Source organism: Pseudophryne corroboree, chromosome 1, assembly GCF_028390025.1.
Source record: "Pseudophryne corroboree isolate aPseCor3 chromosome 1, aPseCor3.hap2, whole genome shotgun sequence".
In the NCBI taxonomy this organism is placed as follows: Eukaryota; Metazoa; Chordata; class Amphibia; order Anura; family Myobatrachidae; genus Pseudophryne; species Pseudophryne corroboree.
Genome location: NC_086444.1, coordinates 247,720,593 through 247,743,054, shown reverse-complemented (window position 1 = coordinate 247,743,054; position 22,462 = coordinate 247,720,593). Strand labels below are relative to the sequence as shown.

Sequence of the window (22,462 nt, the reverse complement as noted above, 5' to 3'; positions counted from 1 at the left end):
GGTCCTCCTCAGCCAGGGTATCAAATTTGTAGAATTTTACAAACGTGTTCCCCCCTGACCACGTAACTGCTCGGCAAAATTTTAAAGCCGAGACCCCCTCGGGCATCCGCCCAAGATGAGCCCACCTTCCTTGTGGAATGGGCACTTACAGATTTTGGCTGTGGCAGGCCTGCCACAGAATGTGCAAGCTGAATTGTACTACAAATCCAACAAGCAATAGTCTGCTTAGAAGCAGGAGCACCCAGCTTTTTGGGTGCATACAATATAAACAGCAAGTCAGAATTTCTGACTCCAGCCGTCCTGGAATATATATATATATATATATATATATATATATATATATATATATATATATATATATATATATATATATATATATATATATATATCTATATATTTTTAGGGCCCCGACAACGTCTAGCAACTTGGAGTCCTCCAAGTCCCTAGTAGCCGCAGGCACCACAATATGTTGTTTCAGGTGAAACGCTGACACCACCTTAGGAAGAAACTGGGGACGAGTCCGCAGTTCTGCCTTGTCCGACTGGAAAAACAAATATGGGCTTTTTTAAGACAAAGCCCCCAATTCTGACAATCGTCTGGCCGAGGCCAGGGCCACAACATGGTCACTTTCCATGTGAGATATTTCAAATCCACAGATTTGAGCGGTTCAAACCAATATGATTTTAGGAATCCCAACACTACGTTGAGATCCCACGGTGCCACTGGAGGCACACAAGGGGCTGTATATGCAATACTCCCTTGACAAACGTCTGGACTTCAGGAATTGAAGCCAATTTTTTCTGGAAGAAAATCTACAGGGCCGAAACTTGAACCTTAATGGACCCCAATTTGATGCTCATAGACACTCCTGTTTTCAGGAAGTGCAGAAATCGACCTAGTCGAAAAAAAAATTCGTGGGGCCTTCCTGGCCTCACCCACGCAATATATTTTCACCACATGTGGTGATAACGTTGTACGGTCACCTCCTTCCTGGCTTTGACCAGGGTAGGTATGACTTCTTCCGGAATGCCTTTTCCCTTAGGATCCGGCGTTCAACCGCCATGCCGTCAAACGCAGTCGCGGTAAGTCTTGGAACAGACAAGGTCCCTGCTGGAGCAGGTCCTTTCTTAGAGGCAGATGCCACGGTTCCTCTTGGAACAGACATGGTTCTTGCTGAAAGCAAATCCCATCTTAGCTCCCGAGGCCATTAGTCCTCTGTGAGCATCTCTTGAAGTTCCGGTTACCAAGTCCCTCTTGGCCAATCCGGAGCCACGAGTATAGTTCTTACTCCTCTACGTCTTATAATTCTCAATACCTTGGTTATGAGAAACAGAGGAGGGAACACATACACCGACTGTTACACCCACGGTGTTACCAGGACGTCCACAGCTATCGCCTGAAGGTCTCGTGACCTGGCGCAATACCTGTCCCGTTTTTTGTTCGGGCGGGACGCCATCATGTCCACCTTTGGTCTTTCCCAACGGTTCACAATCATGCGGAAAACTTCCCGATGAAGTTCCCACTCTCCCGGGTGGAGGTCGTGCCTGCTGAGGAAGTCTGCTTCCCAGTCATCCACTCCCGGAATGAACACTGCTGACAGTGCTAACACATGATTTTCCGCCTAGCGAAAAATCCTTGCAGTTTTGACCACTGCCCTCCTGCTTCTTGTGCCGCCCTTTCTGTTTACGTGGGCGACTGCCGTGATGTTATCCCACTGGATCAATACCGGCTGACCTTGAAGCAGAGGCCTTGCTAAACTTAGAGCATTATAAATTTGCTCTTAGCTCCAGTATATTTATGTGGAGAGAATTCTCCAGACTTGATCACACTCCCTGGAAATTTTTTCCCCTGTGTGGCTGCTCCCCAGCCTCTCAGGCTGGCCTCCGTGGTTACCAGCATCCAATCCTGAATGCCGAATCTGCGGCCCTCTAGAAGATGAGCACTCGGTAATCACCACAGGAGAGACACCCTTGTCCTTGGATATAGGGTTATCCGCTGATGCATCTGAAGATGCGATCCGGACCATTTGTCCAGCAGATCCCACTGAAGAGTTCTTGTGTGAAATCTGCCGAATGGAAGCGCTTCGTAATAAGCCACCATTTTTACCAGGACTCTTGTGCAATGATGCACTGACACTTTTCCTGGTTTTAGGAGGATCCCGATTAGCTCGGATAACTCCCTGGCTTTCTCCTCTGGGAGAAACACCTTTTCCTGGACTGTGTCCAGAATCATCCCTAGGACCAGCAGACGTGTCGTCGGAACAACTGCGGTTATGGAATATTTAGAATCCACCCGTGCTGTCGTAGAACTACTTGAGATAGTGCTACTCCGACCTCCAACTGTTCTCTGGACCTTGTTCTTATCAGGAGGTCGTCCATTCTCTTTGACGACGAATCCTCATTTCGGTCATTACCTTGGTAAGGACCCGGGGTGCCTTGGACAATCCAACGGCATCGTCTGAAACTGATAGTGACAGTTCTGTACCACGAACCTGAGGTACCCTTGGTGAGAAAAGCAAATTTTTGGGACATGGAGGTAAGCATCCCTGATGTCCCGGGACACTATATAGTCCCCTTGTTTGCTATCACTGCTCTGAGTGACTCCATCTGAATTTGAACCTTTGTAAGTGTTCAAAAAAATTTTTAGATTTAGAATCGGTCTCACCTAGCCTTCTGGCTTCAGTACCACCATATAGTGTGGAACAATACCCCTTTCCTTGTTGTAGGAGGGGTATTTTTATTATCACCTGCTGGGAATACAGCTTGTGAATTATTTTCAATACTGCCTCCCTGTCGGAGGGAGACATTGGTACAGCAGACTACAGGAACCTGCGAGGGGGGAAACGCCTCGACATTCCAATCTGTACCCCTTGGATACTACTTGTAGGATCCAGGGGTCCTGTACGGTCCCAGCGTCATGCTGAGAACTTAGTAGAAGCGGCGAAGGGCTTCTATTCCTGGGAATGGGCTGCCTGCTGCAGTCTTCTTCCCTTTTCTCTATCCCTGGGCAGATATGACTCTTATAGGGACGAAAAGACTGAGGCTGAAAAGACGGTGTCTTTTTCTGCAGAGATGTGACTTAGGGTAAATAACGGTGGATTTTCCAGCAGTAGCCGTGGCCACCAGGTCCCATGGACCGACCCCAAATAACTCCTCCCCTTTATACGGCAATACATCTTTGTGCCGTTTGGAATCTGCATCACCTGACCACTGTCGTGTCCATAAACATCTTCTTGTAGATATGGACATCGCATTTACTCTTGATGCCAGAGTGCAATATCCCTCTGCGCATCTCGCATATATAGAAATGCATCCTTTAAATGCTCTATAGTCAATAAAATACTGTCCCTGTCAAGGGTATCAATATTTTTAGTCAGGGAATCCGACCAAGCCACCTCAGGTCTGCACATCCAGGCTGAGGCGATCGCTGGTCACAGTATAACACCAGCATGTGTGTGTATACATTTTAGGATATTTTTCAGCCTCCTATTAGCTGGCTCCTTAAGTACGGTCCTATCTGTAGATGGTACCGCCACTTGTTCTGATAAGCGTGTGAGCGCCTTATCCACCCTGAGGGGTGTTTCCCAACGCGCCTTAACTTCTGGCGGGAAAAGGTATACCGCCAATAATTTTCTATCGGGGGAAACCCACGCATCATCACACACTTCATATAATTTATCTGATTCAGGGAAAACTACAGGTAGTTTTTTCACCTCACACATAATACCCTTTTTTGTGGTACTTGGAGTATCAGAAATATGTAACACCTCCTTCATTGCCCTTAACGTGTGGCCCTAAAGGAAAATACGTTTGTTTCTTCACCGTCGACACTGAAATCAGTGTCCTTGTCTGGGTCTGTGTCGACCGACTGAGGTAAATGGGCATTTTACAGCCCCTGACGGTGTTTGAGACGCCTGGACAGATACTAATTTGTTCGCCGGCCCTCTCATGTCGTCAACCGGCTTACAGCGTGTTGACATTATCACGTAATTCCATAAATAAGCCATCCATTCCGGTGTCGACTCCCTAGAGAGTGACATCACCATTACAGGCAATTTGCTCCGCCTCCTCACCAACATTTACCTCATACATGTCGACACACACGTACCGACATACAGCACACACATAGGGAATGCTCTGATAGAGGACAGGACCCACTAGCCCTTTGGGGAGACAGAGGGAGAGTTTGCCAGCACACACCAAAACGCTATAATTATCCAGGGACAACCTTTATATAAGTGTTCCTCCCTTATAGCATTTTAATATATGTACATATCGCCAAATCAGTGCCCCCCCTCTCTGTTTTAACCCCGTTTCTGTAGTGCAGTGCAGGGGAGAGCCTGGGAGCCTTCCCACCAGCATTTCTGTGAGGGAAAATGGCGCTGTGTGCTGAGGAGAATAGGCCCCGCCCCCTTTTCGGCGGGCTTCTTCTCAGGAGTTTTTGATATCTGGCAGGGGTTAAATACATCCATATAGCCTCAAGGGCTATATGTGATGTATTTTTCGCCATACAGGTATTATACATTGCTGCCCAGGGCGCCCCCCCCCCAGCGCCCTGCACCCTCCGTGACTGCTGTGAGAAGTGTGCTGACAACAATGGCGCACAGCTGCAGTGCTGTGCGCTACCTGATGAAGACTGAAAGTCTTCTGCCGCCTGGTTCCGGACCTCTTCATCTTCAGCATCTGCAAGGGGGGGTCGGCGGCGCGGCTCCGGGACGAACCCCAGGGCGAGCCCTGTGTTCCGACTCCCTCTGGAGCTAATGGTGTCCAGTAGCCTAAGAATCCAATCCATCCTGCACGCAGGTGAGTTGAAAATCTCTCCCCTAAGTCCCTCGATGCAGTGAGCCTGTTGCCAGCAGGACTCACTGAAATAAAGAACCTAAAAACTTTTTCTAAGTAACTCTTTAAGAGAGCCACCTAGATTGCACCCTACTCGGACGGGCACAAAAACCTAACTGAGGCTTGGAGGAGGGTCATAGGGGGAGGAGCCAGTACACACCATGTGATCCTAAAAGCTTGCTTTTGTGCCCTGTCTCCTGCGGAGCCGCTATTCCCCATGGTCCTGACGGAGTCCCCAGCATCCACTAGGACGTTAGAGAAAATAGTTGAATTCCAGATTAATTAACCTTATTATTTATCATGTTCTTATTTGTGCACCGTTTTGTCGGTTAAATAGAAGACGACTAAGCTCTTCAGCCTGTTTTCTCTTCTTCTAAGATCCAGTGTAAACCCTACATGGTAGACACTAGACATGGTAAAAATAAAGTCCAGCTAAACAAATTTGTTAAGAAAAGTAATAACTTTATGGCTGGGATTGCGATAAACGGTGCTCAACTGTCGCCATTCAAAGCATCAAGTACAAATTTCCCCCTATTACAAAATCCTTTTTGTCCTGTAACCCCCCTCCCCTCCCCTTTATATTTGCCAAATTCAATAAAAAATGTGCATATTACATTAATATCAAATGGAGGTTGTTGTGGAAAGTGTTTTTATAACTAAAACCTTAAGGAGCTAATTAACTAATTTGTCTTTCAACCAAGAAACTCCAATAGGTCTTCCCTAATTCTACAAATGACAGAGGACAAACTGATTAAATTAGTAATGGCCACAGAGTTATTAAAGAAAAGTCAGCATGGAGCAGGACTGTACAACAGGGTTCAGTTTTATATACTGCTCATAAAGATTGTCGGACAAAGCGCCAAACAAACCTGTTCCTGTCCCCACTGCTGCACATGACGACTTTTGACAGCAGTTGTTGGAATATGGTGGTCCATGCAAGAACTCCTTTATGGCACTCAAAAACAACCATCTGCAGTATGGCACCAATAGATATAATACTTCTAAACTTAATTTAAGGTTAAGGGGTAAATGTGTTCTATTGTGAATAAATTATATTTGCTCAATTATACAACATGGCCCATTTACAATACAGTTCATGAAAAGTCTAAAAATGCCTAAATAAATCAGAAATACATTTTTAAAAAAGTAACTCACCCTGCCCTGTTGCATGGAACAGTCCACACAGCCCACCAAAACATTGCCATGTTTTACTCCAGGAATCACTTGTAGTCTCTCGAAATCACTTCCCAAAATCACCACATCACAGCCAGATGCATAAGCCTATATAAGGGGGAGAGAGAGATGGTTATACAACCAAATCAATGTAAATTTTACTTTGGATTTGTAACAAATACATATTAAAATAAAATTATACCAGAAAAAATAAATAAACGTAATCCCATTCATATAGTTTTCCGCTTAGATTACAAAAACATTATAAATATAAACATATATAACCTATTTGAATAATCAGGTGAAAATAATTGAATACATATTCAAAACCATACAGGTTTTAGATCATCATAAGAAAACCTTCTATGTTTAAACCTTGTCACAAATAGTATTTACATGTTTTTTCCCCAGATCTATATCCTAAAAATATAAAATAGGGATCACCTACAAAGCACAGAGTGAATAGCCAAAAACAAAAACCCCCAAACATATACAGATGGTTCTTTGCTGATCTTGGGGGTAATTCCAAGTTGATCGCAGCAGGAATTTTGTTAGCAGTTGGGCAAAGTCATGTGCAGAAAAAGTAAGATTTGGGTGGGTTATTTTATTTCTGTGCAGGGTAAATACTGGCTGCTTTATTTTTACACTGCAAATTAGACTGCAGATTGAACACACCACACCCAAATCTAACTCTCTCTGCACATGTTAAATCTGCCTCCCCTGCAGTGCACATGGTTTTGCCCAACTGCTAACAAAATTCCTGCTGCGATCAACTTGGAATTACCCCCCTTATACATGATGCGTACACAAGACAGTAAGATAGCCATGGCAAGTGTGTGTCCCCCACAACCAATTTGCTTATACCGGATAAGTCGCAGGTGGCGACTAGGTGCAGTTCAGAACAGCTAATCTTATACACGATGCATATGAACATGCATACGCATTGCAAGGACACATCTGTCCTATAGACAAAATAGATTTAGGACTGACCTAGCAATTAATGACTATTATAGTTATGCCCCCCTGCTGTAGGTCAGCTCTACAAGGCGCCCCCCCCCCCCCCTTTCCCCAACCACCCTGGCTCCATCAGCCGAAAACCAAAGCTCTGATATTTAAGGTAGGTACACACTGGAGTGATGTGTACCCAGAAAACATGGCAGCAGACAAATCGACATATCATAGCAGTGGTACACATCAGAATGATGTAATGAAGGATAGAACGACCCCTCATTCCGTCCTTCAATGCACTGCACGGCTCACATGCGATATCGTCCAGTTGGTCATGCACATATCGCAAGAGCGTGCAGCTTGGCTGTACACTCTGAACAATCCTGCTTATTACGTAATTTCAGTTTGGCCAGAAATTACATATTGGGTTGGAATTGCTCCAGTGTGTACCCAGCTTAAGAGGTGTGTAGATGTGAGCAGGATCAACACTGAGGATCTCAGACACTACATCTTCTCACTGGACTTGCTGTTCACTCCCATATTCTACAGTCATTTTAAAATGTACTGCGCTAGTGATACCCCTTTCACACCGCACAAACACCCCGGAATCGACCCGACATTTTGTCAGGTCAACACGGGTCAGCGTGCGGTGTGTAAGCACCATGTCGGAAATTCAACCCAGGAATAATGCAGTATTATACCCAGGTTGAATACCGGGTCAATGGCAGCATAAAGGGGCTCACCAGTTTACTACAACAGGGAGAGGTGGCGCGGAGATGATCTCATGTCCCAGCGCAGCCTCCGCCCCCGCTGCCAGCTCCGCCCCCCGCTGCTATGGCAACGCATCCGGAGCCAGCAGCGTCCAATGCCGGAAACCACCCGGAAAGGACCTGTTTCCAATTCCCAGGTGGGATCCGGCATTGGCGGTGTGAAAGGGGCATGAGGGGTGGGGGGAAATTCTTTTTTTTTTCTTCTATGCACCACAGAACTCCTAGTGGGAGATAGATGCAGGTGCATCTTTTTCCTTCTGTATATTGTATTAAGTCTCAAGCAGAGTAGCACCTCATTACCTAATTATGGTGTGCAAACTAGGCATACATCATCCAAGGACTTTGACGAAATTGAGGAATCAGTAGCAACTGGTACCACAATAGGTTGGTTGATATGAAATGCTTACACAACCGTTGGAAGGAACTGCCGACGTGTCCAGAGCTCAGCTCTCTCTTCATGGAAGATCAAGTAGGGGCTATTACAAGACAAAACCCCCAACTTCGACAGACGTCTAGCAGAAGCTAAGGCCAACAAAGTGACAGCCTTCCAAGTGAGAAATTTGACCTCAACCTCCGGAAGAGGCTCGAACCAATCCAATTGAAGGAACTGCAACACCACGTTAAGATCCCAGGGCGACGTAGGCGGCACAAAGGGAGGCTGGATGTGCAGAAACCCTTCCAAAAAAGTCTGAACCTTAGGGAGGGAAGCCAACTGTTTCTGGAAGAAAATGGATAGGGCCGAAATCTGGACCTTTACGGATCCCAACCTCAGGCACATATCCACACCTGCTTGCAGGAAGAGGAGAAACAGTCCCAGTTGAAACTCCACCGTAGGAAACGTCTTGGACTCACACCAAGATACATATTTTTTCCAAATACGATGGTAATGTTTAGATGTTACTCCTTTCCTAGCCTGTATCAGGGTAGGAATAAAAATGTTCAGAATGCCCTTCCGAGCTAATATCTGGCGTTCAACCTCCCTGTCAAACGTAGCCGTGGTAAGTCTTGATAAGCGAACGGCCCCTGCTGCAGCAGGTCCTCCCGAAGAGGAAGAGGCCTCAGCTCTTCTTGTAGTAGATCCAGAAGATCCGCGTACCAAGCCTTTCTTGGCCAGTCCGGAAAATGAGGATTGCCTGAACTCGTTCTCATTATGAGTTTTAGAACTCTTGGAATGAGTGGAAGCGGAGGAAACACGTACACCAACTAGAACACCCACGGAGTCACTAGGGCGTCCACCGCCACGGCTTGTGGATCCCTCAACCTGGAACAATACCGCCGAAGCTTCTTGTTGAGAAGAGAGGCCATCATGTCTATTTGAGGTACACCCCAAAGATCTGTTACTTCCGCGAACACCTTCGGATCGAGGCCCCACTCTCCTGGATGGAGATCGTGTCTGCTGAGGAAGTCCGCTTCCCAGTTGTCTACTCCCGGAATGAAGATTGCTGACAGCGCCAACGCGTGTTTTGCTGCCCAGATGATGATTCTTGTTACCTCTGACATTGCAGCTCTGCTCTTCGTTCTGCCCTGTCTGTTTATGTAAGCCACCGTCGTTACATTGTCCGAATGCACTTGAATGGCTCAATCTCGCAGAAGATGAGCCACTTGGAAAAGACCGTTGCAGACGGCTCTTAGTTCCAGAATGTTTATTGGAAGGCTGGATTCCAGACTTGACCACCGTCCTTGGAAGGTTTCCCCCTAAGTGAATGCGCCCCAGCCCCGGAGACTTGCATCCATGGTTAGAAGGACGCAGTCCTGAATCCAGAACCTGCGGCCCTCCAGAAGGTGAGGTAGTTGCAGCCACCAGAGGAGTTAAATCCTGGCTTCCGGTGATAGACGAATTCTCTGGTGCATGTGTAGATGAGATCCCGACCACTTGTCCAGGAGATCCAGTTGGAAGGGCAGAGCATGAAATATTCCGTACTGTAGAGCCTCGTAAGAGGCCATCATCTTCCCCAGAAGGCGAATGCACTGATGAACCGAAACCCGGGCTGGCTTCAGGACATCCCAGGCCATTGTTTGTATCACCAACGCTTTCTCCTCCGGGAAAAACACCCTCTGCACATACGTGTCGAGGATCATTCCCAGAAAAGACAACCTCCTGTTCGACTCCAAACGTGAATTTGGAAGATTCAGGATCTAACTGTGTTCCCTGAGCAGATGAGTCGTGAGAACAATGGACTGCAACAACGTCTCCCTGGACAATGCCTTTATCAGCAGATAGTTCAGATATGGGATTATGTTCACCCCCTTTCTGCGGAGGAGAACCATCATCTCTGCCATCACCTTGGTGAACACACTCTGTGCTGTGGAGAGGCCGAATGGCAGTGCCTGGAATTGATAGTGATTGTCTAACAGTGCAAATCTGAGATAAGCCTAGTGAGGCGGCCAAATCGGAATGTGGAGGTACGCATCCTTGATATCCAGGGATACCAGAAACTCTCCCTCCTCCAGACCTGAAATCACTGCTCTAAGAGACTCCATTTTGAATTTGAACACCCTCAGGTAAAGGTTCAACAATTTCAAGTTCAAAATTGGTCTGACCGAACCATCCGGTTTCGGTACCACGAAAAGGTTTGAATAATAATCCTTGTTTAGTATATGGAGGTGGAACTGGGACAATGACCTGTGACTTTTCCAATTCTGGGATGGCTTCCTGTAGGATAGCCCTGTCTGTCAGCAAAGCTGGCAAGCCTGATTTGAAGAATCGGTAAGGCGAGAGTTCTTGAAAGTCCAGTCTGTACCCCTGGGACACAATATCCTGTACCCAGGGATCCAGGACAGACGACACCGAGATGTGTCTGAAAGTCTGAATCTTGCACCCACCAGCCCGTCCTCCAGGCTTTGAGGTCAACCGTCATGCTGAGGATTTTGAGGAACCAGAAGCAGGTCTCTGATCCTGGGAGCCTGCGGCTGCAAGCTTTTTTGGATTTTGCCCGACCACCTCTAAAGAAAGTGGCAGGAGGCTTGGACTTTTTTGCCTTAGAGGTCCGAAAGGACTGTGGCACAGCTGAAGAAAATGGTTTCTTCGCAGAAGGTGTAGCAGAGGGAAGGAAAGGTGACTTACCCATGGTTGCCAAGGAAATCCACGCATCCAACGCTTCCCCAAATAGAGCTTGACCTGTGTAGGGTAGGTTCTCCACACTTCTCCTGGATTCCGCCTCTGTAGACCATTGGCATAGCCAGAGTCCCCTGCGGGCTGAGACCGACACGGAAGATATCCATGCAGTCAGCATACCCAGGTCCTTCATGGATTCCACCATGAACCCTGCAGAATCCTGTATGTTACGTAAAAACAATTCAATGTCACTTCTATCCATTGTATCCAAATCCTCTAGTAATGTGCCTGACCACTTTACTATGGCTTTAGAAATACATGCACAGCCAATAGTGGGCCTTAACACCACTCCTGAAGCAGTGTAAATGGATTTGAGCGTAGTGTCAATCTTACGATCAGCCGGTTCTTTTAACCCGGAATATCCAGGGACAGGTAAAACCACCTTTTTAGACAGTCTGGAGACAGATGCGTCAACAATGGGTGGGTTAACACATTTTTTCCTATCTTCCTCAGGGAAGTGAAAAGCAACCAGAACACTTTATGGGATCTGGAATTTTTTCTCCGGGTTTTCCCAGGATTTTTAAAATATAGCGATTAATTCTTTAGACGCAGGGAAAGTTAGCGAGGCTTTCTTATTGTCAGTGAAGTAAGCCTCCTCAACCTGCTCAGGAGTGGTGTCATTAATGTTTAACACATCTCTAATGGCCTCAATCATGAGCTGCACCCCCTTAGCAAGGGATGCCGCCCCCCTCAGCACCTCCCCATCACCGTCTGCAGTATCAGAATCGGTATCCGTGTCATCTTGCATAATTTGGGCAAGTCATATAGATTGGTAAATGCTCAATTAGCTTAGTGATATCATTCAGGTGCTCGAAAGGAAGGGGTATTTCTGAGCAAGAAAAAAAGCAATTGTTTCCCCAGCACACTGAATGGATAACAGTAACCAGATATAAATCCCACATAATAATAGAATTCAGAGATCTTCGTTACACATATTTGCGCAAATGTGTGGTTAAGCCCCAAAGCCGCATCAAGGCCTCTCTGTATATTTGGGGTCCCTAGCGCTATATCTAGGTGCAGGGTGTGGCACCCCAAAACACCAGAATGAGCCAGAAAGCACAGCGTGACATACCAGTGTAAAAAACTATAGTGTTAATAAATTAGTATTTAGGAAGCCGAAGCTATAGAGGGGGTGATATAAACATGAAATGTAATTAAAATAGAGAAATAGTGTTAGAAAATTAATAAGTGAAAAGTGTTAATAGAATGTAAAGGTATGCCACACTAAAGCCATCCAGCTCAGCCAGTCCAGAGGCACCACACCTCACACCTCCATTACCCCAATCTGGGTCTAATATTAACCAGCAAGGAGTCACATGATAATGGCTCCTTACTAAAATATGTCTAAGCTAAGAGCTACTTACCTTGGAGCAACCCCATAATGCTCCATGTGGCATGTCAGGGCCTGCACCTCCTCCTAATGCAGAAGCCTCTCTGCCTCTCACAACAGACATATAGATTGGTAAATGCTCAATTAGCTTAGTGATATCATTCAGGTGCTCGAAAGGAAGGGGTATTTCTGAGCAAGAAAAAAAGCAATTGTTTCCCCAGCACACTGAATGGATAACAGTAACCAGATATAAATCCCACATAATAATAGAATTCAGAGATCTTCGTTACACATATTTGCGCAAATGTGTGGTTAAGCCCCAAAGCCGCATCAAGGCCTCTCTGTATATTTGGGGTCCCTAGCGCTATATCTAGGTGCAGGGTGTGGCACCCCAAAACACCAGAATGAGCCAGAAAGCACAGCGTGACATACCAGTGTAAAAAACTATAGTGTTAATAAATTAGTATTTAGGAAGCCGAAGCTATAGAGGGGGTGATATAAACATGAAATGTAATTAAAATAGAGAAATAGTGTTAGAAAATTAATAAGTGAAAAGTGTTAATAGAATGTAAAGGTATGCCACACTAAAGCCATCCAGCTCAGCCAGTCCAGAGGCACCACACCTCACACCTCCATTACCCCAATCTGGGTCTAATATTAACCAGCAAGGAGTCACATGATAATGGCTCCTTACTAAAATATGTCTAAGCTAAGAGCTACTTACCTTGGAGCAACCCCATAATGCTCCATGTGGCATGTCAGGGCCTGCACCTCCTCCTAATGCAGAAGCCTCTCTGCCTCTCACAACAGACATATAGATTGGTAAATGCTCAATTAGCTTAGTGATATCATTCAGGTGCTCGAAAGGAAGGGGTATTTCTGAGCAAGAAAAAAAGCAATTGTTTCCCCAGCACACTGAATGGATAACAGTAACCAGATATAAATCCCACATAATAATAGAATTCAGAGATCTTCGTTACACATATTTGCGCAAATGTGTGGTTAAGCCCCAAAGCCGCATCAAGGCCTCTCTGTATATTTGGGGTCCCTAGCGCTATATCTAGGTGCAGGGTGTGGCACCCCAAAACACCAGAATGAGCCAGAAAGCACAGCGTGACATACCAGTGTAAAAAACTAAATTAGTATTTAGGAAGCCGAAGCTATAGAGGGGGTGATATAAACATGAAATGTAATTAAAATAGAGAAATAGTGTTAGAAAATTAATAAGTGAAAAGTGTTAATAGAATGTAAAGGTATGCCACACTAAAGCCATCCAGCTCAGCCAGTCCAGAGGCACCACACCTCACACCTCCATTACCCCAATCTGGGTCTAATATTAACCAGCAAGGAGTCACATGATAATGGCTCCTTACTAAAATATGTCTAAGCTAAGAGCTACTTACCTTGGAGCAACCCCATAATGCTCCATGTGGCATGTCAGGGCCTGCACCTCCTCCTAATGCAGAAACCTCTCTGCCTCTCACAACAGACATATAGATTGGTAAATGCTCAATTAGCTTAGTGATATCATTCAGGTGCTCGAAAGGAAGGGGTATTTCTGAGCAAGAAAAAAAGCAATTGTTTCCCCAGCACACTGAATGGATAACAGTAACCAGATATAAATCCCACATAATAATAGAATTCAGAGATCTTCGTTACACATATTTGCGCAAATGTGTGGTTCTGCATTAGGAGGAGGTGCAGGCCCTGACATGCCACATGGAGCATTATGGGGTTGCTCCAAGGTAAGTAGCTCTTAGCTTAGACATATTTTAGTAAGGAGCCATTATCATGTGACTCCTTGCTGGTTAATATTAGACCCAGATTGGGGTAATGGAGGTGTGAGGTGTGGTGCCTCTGGACTGGCTGAGCTGGATGGCTTTAGTGTGGCATACCTTTACATTCTATTAACACTTTTCACTTATTAATTTTCTAACACTATTTCTCTATTTTAATTACATTTCATGTTTATATCACCCCCTCTATAGCTTCGGCTTCCTAAATACTAATTTATTAACACTATAGTTTTTTACACTGGTATGTCACGCTGTGCTTTCTGGCTCATTCTGGTGTTTTGGGGTGCCACACCCTGCACCTAGATATAGCGCTAGGGACCCCAAATATACAGAGAGGCCTTGATGCGGCTTTGGGGCTTAACCACACATTTGCGCAAATATGTGTAACGAAGATCTCTGAATTCTATTATTATGTGGGATTTATATCTGGTTACTGTTATCCATTCAGTGTGCTGGGGAAACAATTGCTTTTTTTCTTGCTCAGAAATACCCCTTCCTTTCGAGCACCTGAATGATATCACTAAGCTAATTGAGCATTTACCAATCTATATGTCTGTTGTGAGAGGCAGAGAGGTTTCTGCATTAGGAGGAGGTGCAGGCCCTGACATGCCACATGGAGCATTATGGGGTTGCTCCAAGGTAAGTAGCTCTTAGCTTAGACATATTTTAGTAAGGAGCCATTATCATGTGACTCCTTGCTGGTTAATATTAGACCCAGATTGGGGTAATGGAGGTGTGAGGTGTGGTGCCTCTGGACTGGCTGAGCTGGATGGCTTTAGTGTGGCATACCTTTACATTCTATTAACACTTTTCACTTATTAATTTTCTAACACTATTTCTCTATTTTAATTACATTTCATGTTTATATCACCCCCTCTATAGCTTCGGCTTCCTAAATACTAATTTATTAACACTATAGTTTTTTACACTGGTATGTCACGCTGTGCTTTCTGGCTCATTCTGGTGTTTTGGGGTGCCACACCCTGCACCTAGATATAGCGCTAGGGACCCCAAATATACAGAGAGGCCTTGATGCGGCTTTGGGGCTTAACCACACATTTGCGCAAATATGTGTAACGAAGATCTCTGAATTCTATTATTATGTGGGATTTATATCTGGTTACTGTTATCCATTCAGTGTGCTGGGGAAACAATTGCTTTTTTTCTTGCTCAGAAATACCCCTTCCTTTCGAGCACCTGAATGATATCACTAAGCTAATTGAGCATTTACCAATCTATATGTCTGTTGTGAGAGGCAGAGAGGTTTCTGCATTAGGAGGAGGTGCAGGCCCTGACATGCCACATGGAGCATTATGGGGTTGCTCCAAGGTAAGTAGCTCTTAGCTTAGACATATTTTAGTAAGGAGCCATTATCATGTGACTCCTTGCTGGTTAATATTAGACCCAGATTGGGGTAATGGAGGTGTGAGGTGTGGTGCCTCTGGACTGGCTGAGCTGGATGGCTTTAGTGTGGCATACCTTTACATTCTATTAACACTTTTCACTTATTAATTTTCTAACACTATTTCTCTATTTTAATTACATTTCATGTTTATATCACCCCCTCTATAGCTTCGGCTTCCTAAATACTAATTTATTAACACTATAGTTTTTTACACTGGTATGTCACGCTGTGCTTTCTGGCTCATTCTGGTGTTTTGGGGTGCCACACCCTGCACCTAGATATAGCGCTAGGGACCCCAAATATACAGAGAGGCCTTGATGCGGCTTTGGGGCTTAACCACACATTTGCGCAAATATGTGTAACGAAGATCTCTGAATTCTATTATTATGTGGGATTTATATCTGGTTACTGTTATCCATTCAGTGTGCTGGGGAAACAATTGCTTTTTTTCTTGCTCAGAAATACCCCTTCCTTTCGAGCACCTGAATGATATCACTAAGCTAATTGAGCATTTACCAATCTATATGTCTGTTGTGAGAGGCAGAGAGGTTTCTGCATTAGGAGGAGGTGCAGGCCCTGACATGCCACATGGAGCATTATGGGGTTGCTCCAAGGTAAGTAGCTCTTAGCTTAGACATATTTTAGTAAGGAGCCATTATCATGTGACTCCTTGCTGGTTAATATTAGACCCAGATTGGGGTAATGGAGGTGTGAGGTGTGGTGCCTCTGGACTGGCTGAGCTGGATGGCTTTAGTGTGGCATACCTTTACATTCTATTAACACTTTTCACTTATTAATTTTCTAACACTATTTCTCTATTTTAATTACATTTCATGTTTATATCACCCCCTCTATAGCTTCGGCTTCCTAAATACTAATTTATTAACACTATAGTTTTTTACACTGGTATGTCACGCTGTGCTTTCTGGCTCATTCTGGTGTTTTGGGGTGCCACACCCTGCACCTAGATATAGCGCTAGGGACCCCAAATATACAGAGAGGCCTTGATGCGGCTTTGGGGCTTAACCACACATTTGCGCAAATATGTGTAACGAAGATCTCTGAATTCTATTATTATGTGGGATTTATATCTGGTTACTGTTATCCATTCAGTGTGCTGGGGAAACAATTGCTTTTTTTCTTGCTCAGAAATACCCCTTCCTTTCGAGCACCTGAATGATATCACTAAGCTAATTGAGCATTTACCAATCTATATGTCTGTTGTGAGAGGCAGAGAGGTTTCTGCATTAGGAGGAGGTGCAGGCCCTGACATGCCACATGGAGCATTATGGGGTTGCTCCAAGGTAAGTAGCTCTTAGCTTAGACATATTTTAGTAAGGAGCCATTATCATGTGACTCCTTGCTGGTTAATATTAGACCCAGATTGGGGTAATGGAGGTGTGAGGTGTGGTGCCTCTGGACTGGCTGAGCTGGATGGCTTTAGTGTGGCATACCTTTACATTCTATTAACACTTTTCACTTATTAATTTTCTAACACTATTTCTCTATTTTAATTACATTTCATGTTTATATCACCCCCTCTATAGCTTCGGCTTCCTAAATACTAATTTATTAACACTATAGTTTTTTACACTGGTATGTCACGCTGTGCTTTCTGGCTCATTCTGGTGTTTTGGGGTGCCACACCCTGCACCTAGATATAGCGCTAGGGACCCCAAATATACAGAGAGGCCTTGATGCGGCTTTGGGGCTTAACCACACATTTGCGCAAATATGTGTAACGAAGATCTCTGAATTCTATTATTATGTGGGATTTATATCTGGTTACTGTTATCCATTCAGTGTGCTGGGGAAACAATTGCTTTTTTTCTTGCTCAGAAATACCCCTTCCTTTCGAGCACCTGAATGATATCACTAAGCTAATTGAGCATTTACCAATCTATATGTCTGTTGTGAGAGGCAGAGAGGTTTCTGCATTAGGAGGAGGTGCAGGCCCTGACATGCCACATGGAGCATTATGGGGTTGCTCCAAGGTAAGTAGCTCTTAGCTTAGACATATTTTAGTAAGGAGCCATTATCATGTGACTCCTTGCTGGTTAATATTAGACCCAGATTGGGGTAATGGAGGTGTGAGGTGTGGTGCCTCTGGACTGGCTGAGCTGGATGGCTTTAGTGTGGCATACCTTTACATTCTATTAACACTTTTCACTTATTAATTTTCTAACACTATTTCTCTATTTTAATTACATTTCATGTTTATATCACCCCCTCTATAGCTTCGGCTTCCTAAATACTAATTTATTAACACTATAGTTTTTTACACTGGTATGTCACGCTGTGCTTTCTGGCTCATTCTGGTGTTTTGGGGTGCCACACCCTGCACCTAGATATAGCGCTAGGGACCCCAAATATACAGAGAGGCCTTGATGCGGCTTTGGGGCTTAACCACACATTTGCGCAAATATGTGTAACGAAGATCTCTGAATTCTATTATTATGTGGGATTTATATCTGGTTACTGTTATCCATTCAGTGTGCTGGGGAAACAATAATTTGGGCAAGTGCAAGTTTCTATCGGAACATGCTAGGGGATTTTGCAGGAATAGGGACAGAGCCTGACCAAACTGCCATAGACTTCTTCAACACCTGAGTTTCAGTCTCAGTATTAGCTACCCTAGTAGAAATCTGAGAGATCATTCCTTTGATAGAAGTTAACCACTCAGGTTCAACAATAGGGATCTGAGACAAAGCATTACAATCCTGTGTACATGGAATGGATCCCTCCTGAGAGGAAACATCTTCTGCAGCATACGACACAGAGTCCCTAGACATGGCTATGTGAGACATTAAACACCCACACACACAGGGAAATTTCAGACACAGTTTACCCCCCCAAGTATGCCACAGAGACACACACACACAGAGATTGGAGCCAACCCACAAACAGCGCTTTTTGAGGTAGAACTAATGAAACTACCAGCGCTGTTTGTGTACCTTAATAGACTACACAGACTTTACACAGCCCCCCCCCCCCCCCCCCCCCTCTCTCTACAACCCCCTGGTACCTCACAGGATAGCTAGAGTTGCTTGGAGGGACAGCTCTCCCTATCAGCGTCTGTTGTACAGGAACTGCAGAAAGAAAAATGGCGCTGAACGCTGCTGGGTCCGCTCTGAGGAGAAGCACCGCCCCCCCGAACATGGTGCTACTTCCTGCTCTTCATTATATTATACTGGCCTGAGGATTTCTGCTGGCAGCGATCCGGGGACCCTGACAGGCTTGTTGACCAGTGTAGGGTACAGGCGCTGGCTCAAAGCGCCCTTCACAGCGCCGCACTATGTACCACTGAGCCCCGGAGCGCACCCTGTTGCCGCCATCTTCACACCGGCTCCCCGCTTGCCAAGGGGGCCGGTGACTCACTCGCCACCGAAGTCTTCTGGCTCTGTAAGGGGGTGGCGGCATGCTGCGGGAGTGAGCGGTCGCCTGGAGCGGCTAACGATCAGCACCCTCAGGACCTCAGTGTCCTTTCAGCGGAGAAAGTGGCTCAGACCCCGCAGGGCGGACACTACTCCCCCCCCCCCCCCCCTCGCCACACACACACACCTTAGTCCCACGAAGCAGGGAGGCTTCGTGGGACTCTAAATAAAACTTTTACTAGAGAGACTCTGGAGAGCTCCCCTAGCTGTGACCGGCTCCTCCGGGAACATTTTCTAAACTGAGTCTGGTAGGAATGGCATAGAGGGAGGAGCCAGCCCACACTTTCAAACTCTTAAAGTGCCAGTGGCTCCTAGTGGACCCGTCTATAACTCCATGGTACTAATGTGGACCCCAGCATCCTCTAGGACGTAAGAGAAAATAAGAATTTACTCACCGGTAATTCTATTTCTCGTAGTCCGTAGTGGATGCTGGGGACTCCGTAAGGACCATGGGGATTAGCGGCTCCGCAGGAGACTGGACACAACTATAAAGAAAGCTTTAGACTACTGGTGTGCACTGGCTCCTCCCACTAAGACCCTCCTCCAGACTTCAGTTAGGATACTGTGCCCGGAAGAGCTGACACAATAAGGAAGGATTTTGAATCCCGGGTAAGACTCATACCAGCCACACCAATCACACCGTATAACTCGTGATACAATACCGAGTTAACAGTATGATAACAACTGAGCCTCTCAACAGATGGCTCAACAATAACCCTTTAGTTAAGCAATAACTATATACAAGTATTGCAGACAATCCGCACTTGGGATGGGCGCCCAGCATCCACTACGGCCTACGAGAAATAGAATTACCGGTGAGTAAATTCTTATTTTCTCTAACGTCCTAGTGGATGCTGGGGACTCCGTAAGGACCATGGGGATTATACCAAAGCTCCCAAACGGGCGGGAGAGTGCGGATGACTCTGCAGCACCGAATGGGCAAACTCTAGGTCCTCCTCAGCCAGGGTGTCAAACTTGTAGAATTTAGCAAACGTGTTTGACCCCGACCAAGTAGCTGCTCGGCAAAGTTGAAGAGCCGAGACCCCTCGGGCAGCCGCCCAAGAAGAGCCCACCTTCCTCGTGGAATGGGCTTTTACTGATTTAGGATGCGGCAGTCCAGCCACAGAATGTGCAAGCTGAAACGTACTACAGATCCAGCGAGCAATAGTCTGCTTTGAAGCAGGTGCACCCAACTTGTTGGGCGCATACAGGATAAAGAGCGAGTCAGTCTTTCTGACTCCAGCTGTCCTGGAAACATAGATTATCAGGGCCCTGACTACGTCCAACAACTTGGAAGCCTCCAAGTCATTTGTAGCCGCAGGCACCACGATAGGTTGGTTCAGATGAAAAGCTGATACCACTTTGGGGAGAAACTGGGGACGAGTCCTCAATTCTGCCCTATCCATATGGAAAATCAGATAAGGGCTTTTACATCACAAAGCCGCCAATTCTGATACACGCCTGGCCGAAGCCAAGGCCAACAACATGACCACTTTCCACGTGAGATATTTCAAATCCACGGTTTTCAGTGGCTCAAACCAATGTGACTTTAGGAAATCCAACACCACGTTGAGATCCCAAGGTGCCACTGGAGGCACAAAAGGGGGCTGAATATGCAGCACTCCCTTAACAAAAGTCTGAACTTCAGGTAGTGAAGTCAGTTCTCTCTGGAAGAAAATCGATAGAGCCGAAATCTGGACCTTAATGGAACCCAATTTAAGGCCCATAGTTACCCCTGACTGTAGGAAGTGCAGGAAACGGCCCAGCTGAAATTCCTCCGTTGGGGCCTTCCTGGCCTCACACCACGCAACATATTTTCGCCATATGCGGTGATAATGGTTTGCGGTAACTTCTTTCCTAGCTTTAATCAGCGTAGGAATGACTTCCTCCGAAATGCCCTTTTCCTTCAGGATCCGGTGTTCAACCGCCATGCCGTCAAACGCAGCCGCGGTAAATCTTGGAACAGACAGGGCCCCTGCTGCAGCAGGTCTTGTCTGAGCGGTAGAGGCCATGGGTCCTCTGACATAATTTCTTGAAGTTCCGGGTACCAAGCTCTTCTTGGCCAATCCGGAACAATGAGTATAGTTCTTACTCCTCTTCTCCTTATTATCCTCAGTACCTTTGGTATGAGAGGAAGAGGAGGGAACACATAAACCGACCGGTACACCCACGGTGTCACTAGAGCGTCCACAGCTATCGCCTGCGGGTCTCTTGACCTGGCGCAATATTTTTCTAGCTTTTTGTTTAGGCGGTACGCCATCATGTCCACCTGTGGCCTTTTCCAACGGTTTACAATCATTTAAAAGACTTCTGGATGAAGTCCCCACTCTCCCGGGTGGAGGTCGTGCCTGCTGAGGAAGTCTGCTTCCCAGTTGTCCACTCCCGGAATGAACACTGCTGACAGTGCTAACACGTGATTTTTTTTGCCTGACTTAGGGCATTGTAAATGGCCCTCAGTTCCAGAATATTTATGTGCAGGGAAGTCTCCTGACTTGACCATAGTCCTTGGAAGTTTCTTCCCTGTGTGACAGCCCCCCAGCCTCGAAGGCTGGCATCCGTGGTCACCAGGACCCAGTCCTGTATGCCGAATCTGCGGCCCTCTTGAAGATGAGCACTCTGCAGCCACCACAGCAGAGACACCCTTGTTCTTGGAGACAGGGTTATCAGCCGATGCATCTGAAGATGCGATCCGGACCACTTGTCCAGCAGGTCCCACTGAAAGGTTCTTGCATGAAACCTGCCGAATGGAATCGCTTCGTAGGAAGCTACCATCTTTCCCAGGATCCGCGTGCAGTGATGCACCGACACCTGTTTTGGTTTTAGGAGGCCTCTGACTAGAGATGACAGCTCCTTGGCCTTCTCCTCCGGGAGAAACACTTTTTTCTGTTCTGTGTCCAGAACCATCCCCAGGAACAGTAGACGTGTCGTAGGGACCAGCTGTGACTTTGGAATGTTTAGAATCCAGCCGTGCTGTAGTAGCACCTCCCGAGATAGTGCTACCCCGACCAACAACTGCTCTCTGGACCTCGCCTTTATCAGGAGATCGTCCAAGTACGGGATAATTAAAACACCCTTCTTTCGAAGGAGTATCATCATTTCGGCCATTACCTTGGTAAAGACCCTCGGAGCCGTGGATAGACCGAACGGCAACGTCTGGAATTGGTAATGACAATCCTGTACCACAAATCTGAGGTACTCCTGGTGAGGATGGTAAATGGGGACATGCAGGTAAGCATCCTTGATGTCCAGTGATACCATGTAATCCCCCTCGTCCAGGCTTGCAATAACCGCCCTGAGCGATTCCATCTTGAACTTGAATTTTTTTATATATGTGTTCAAGGATTTAAAATTTAAAATGGGTCTCACCGAACCGTCCGGTTTCGGTACCACAAACATTGTGGAATAGTAACCCCGTCCTTCTTGAAGTAGGGGTACCTTTACTATCACCTGTTGTGAATACAGCTTGTGAATTGCCTGTAACACTGCCTCCCTGCCTGAGGGAGTGGTTGGCAAGGCAGATATGAGGAAACGGCGGGGGGGAGACGTCTCGAATTCCAGCTTGTACCCCTGAGATACTATCTGAAAAATCCAGGGATCTACCAGTGAGCGAGCCCACTGATTGCTGAAAAATTTGAGACGGGCCCCCACCGTAC

The 22,462-nt window shown here is 46.1% G+C and overlaps 1 protein-coding gene across 4 annotated transcripts in view; it reads right to left on the bottom strand.

Moving 5' to 3' along the window:
• The window catches only part of DMXL1 (Dmx like 1), a 444,894-nt gene that overhangs the window by 317,268 nt on the left and 105,164 nt on the right, over positions 1-22,462 (bottom strand). For all 4 annotated transcript variants that reach the window (XM_063964182.1, XM_063964179.1, XM_063964181.1 and 1 more), the window contains exon 2: positions 5,994-6,119. In XM_063964182.1, coding sequence (XP_063820252.1) covers positions 5,994-6,119 — 126 coding nt within the window. The remainder of the gene's footprint in view (positions 1-5,993; positions 6,120-22,462) is intronic.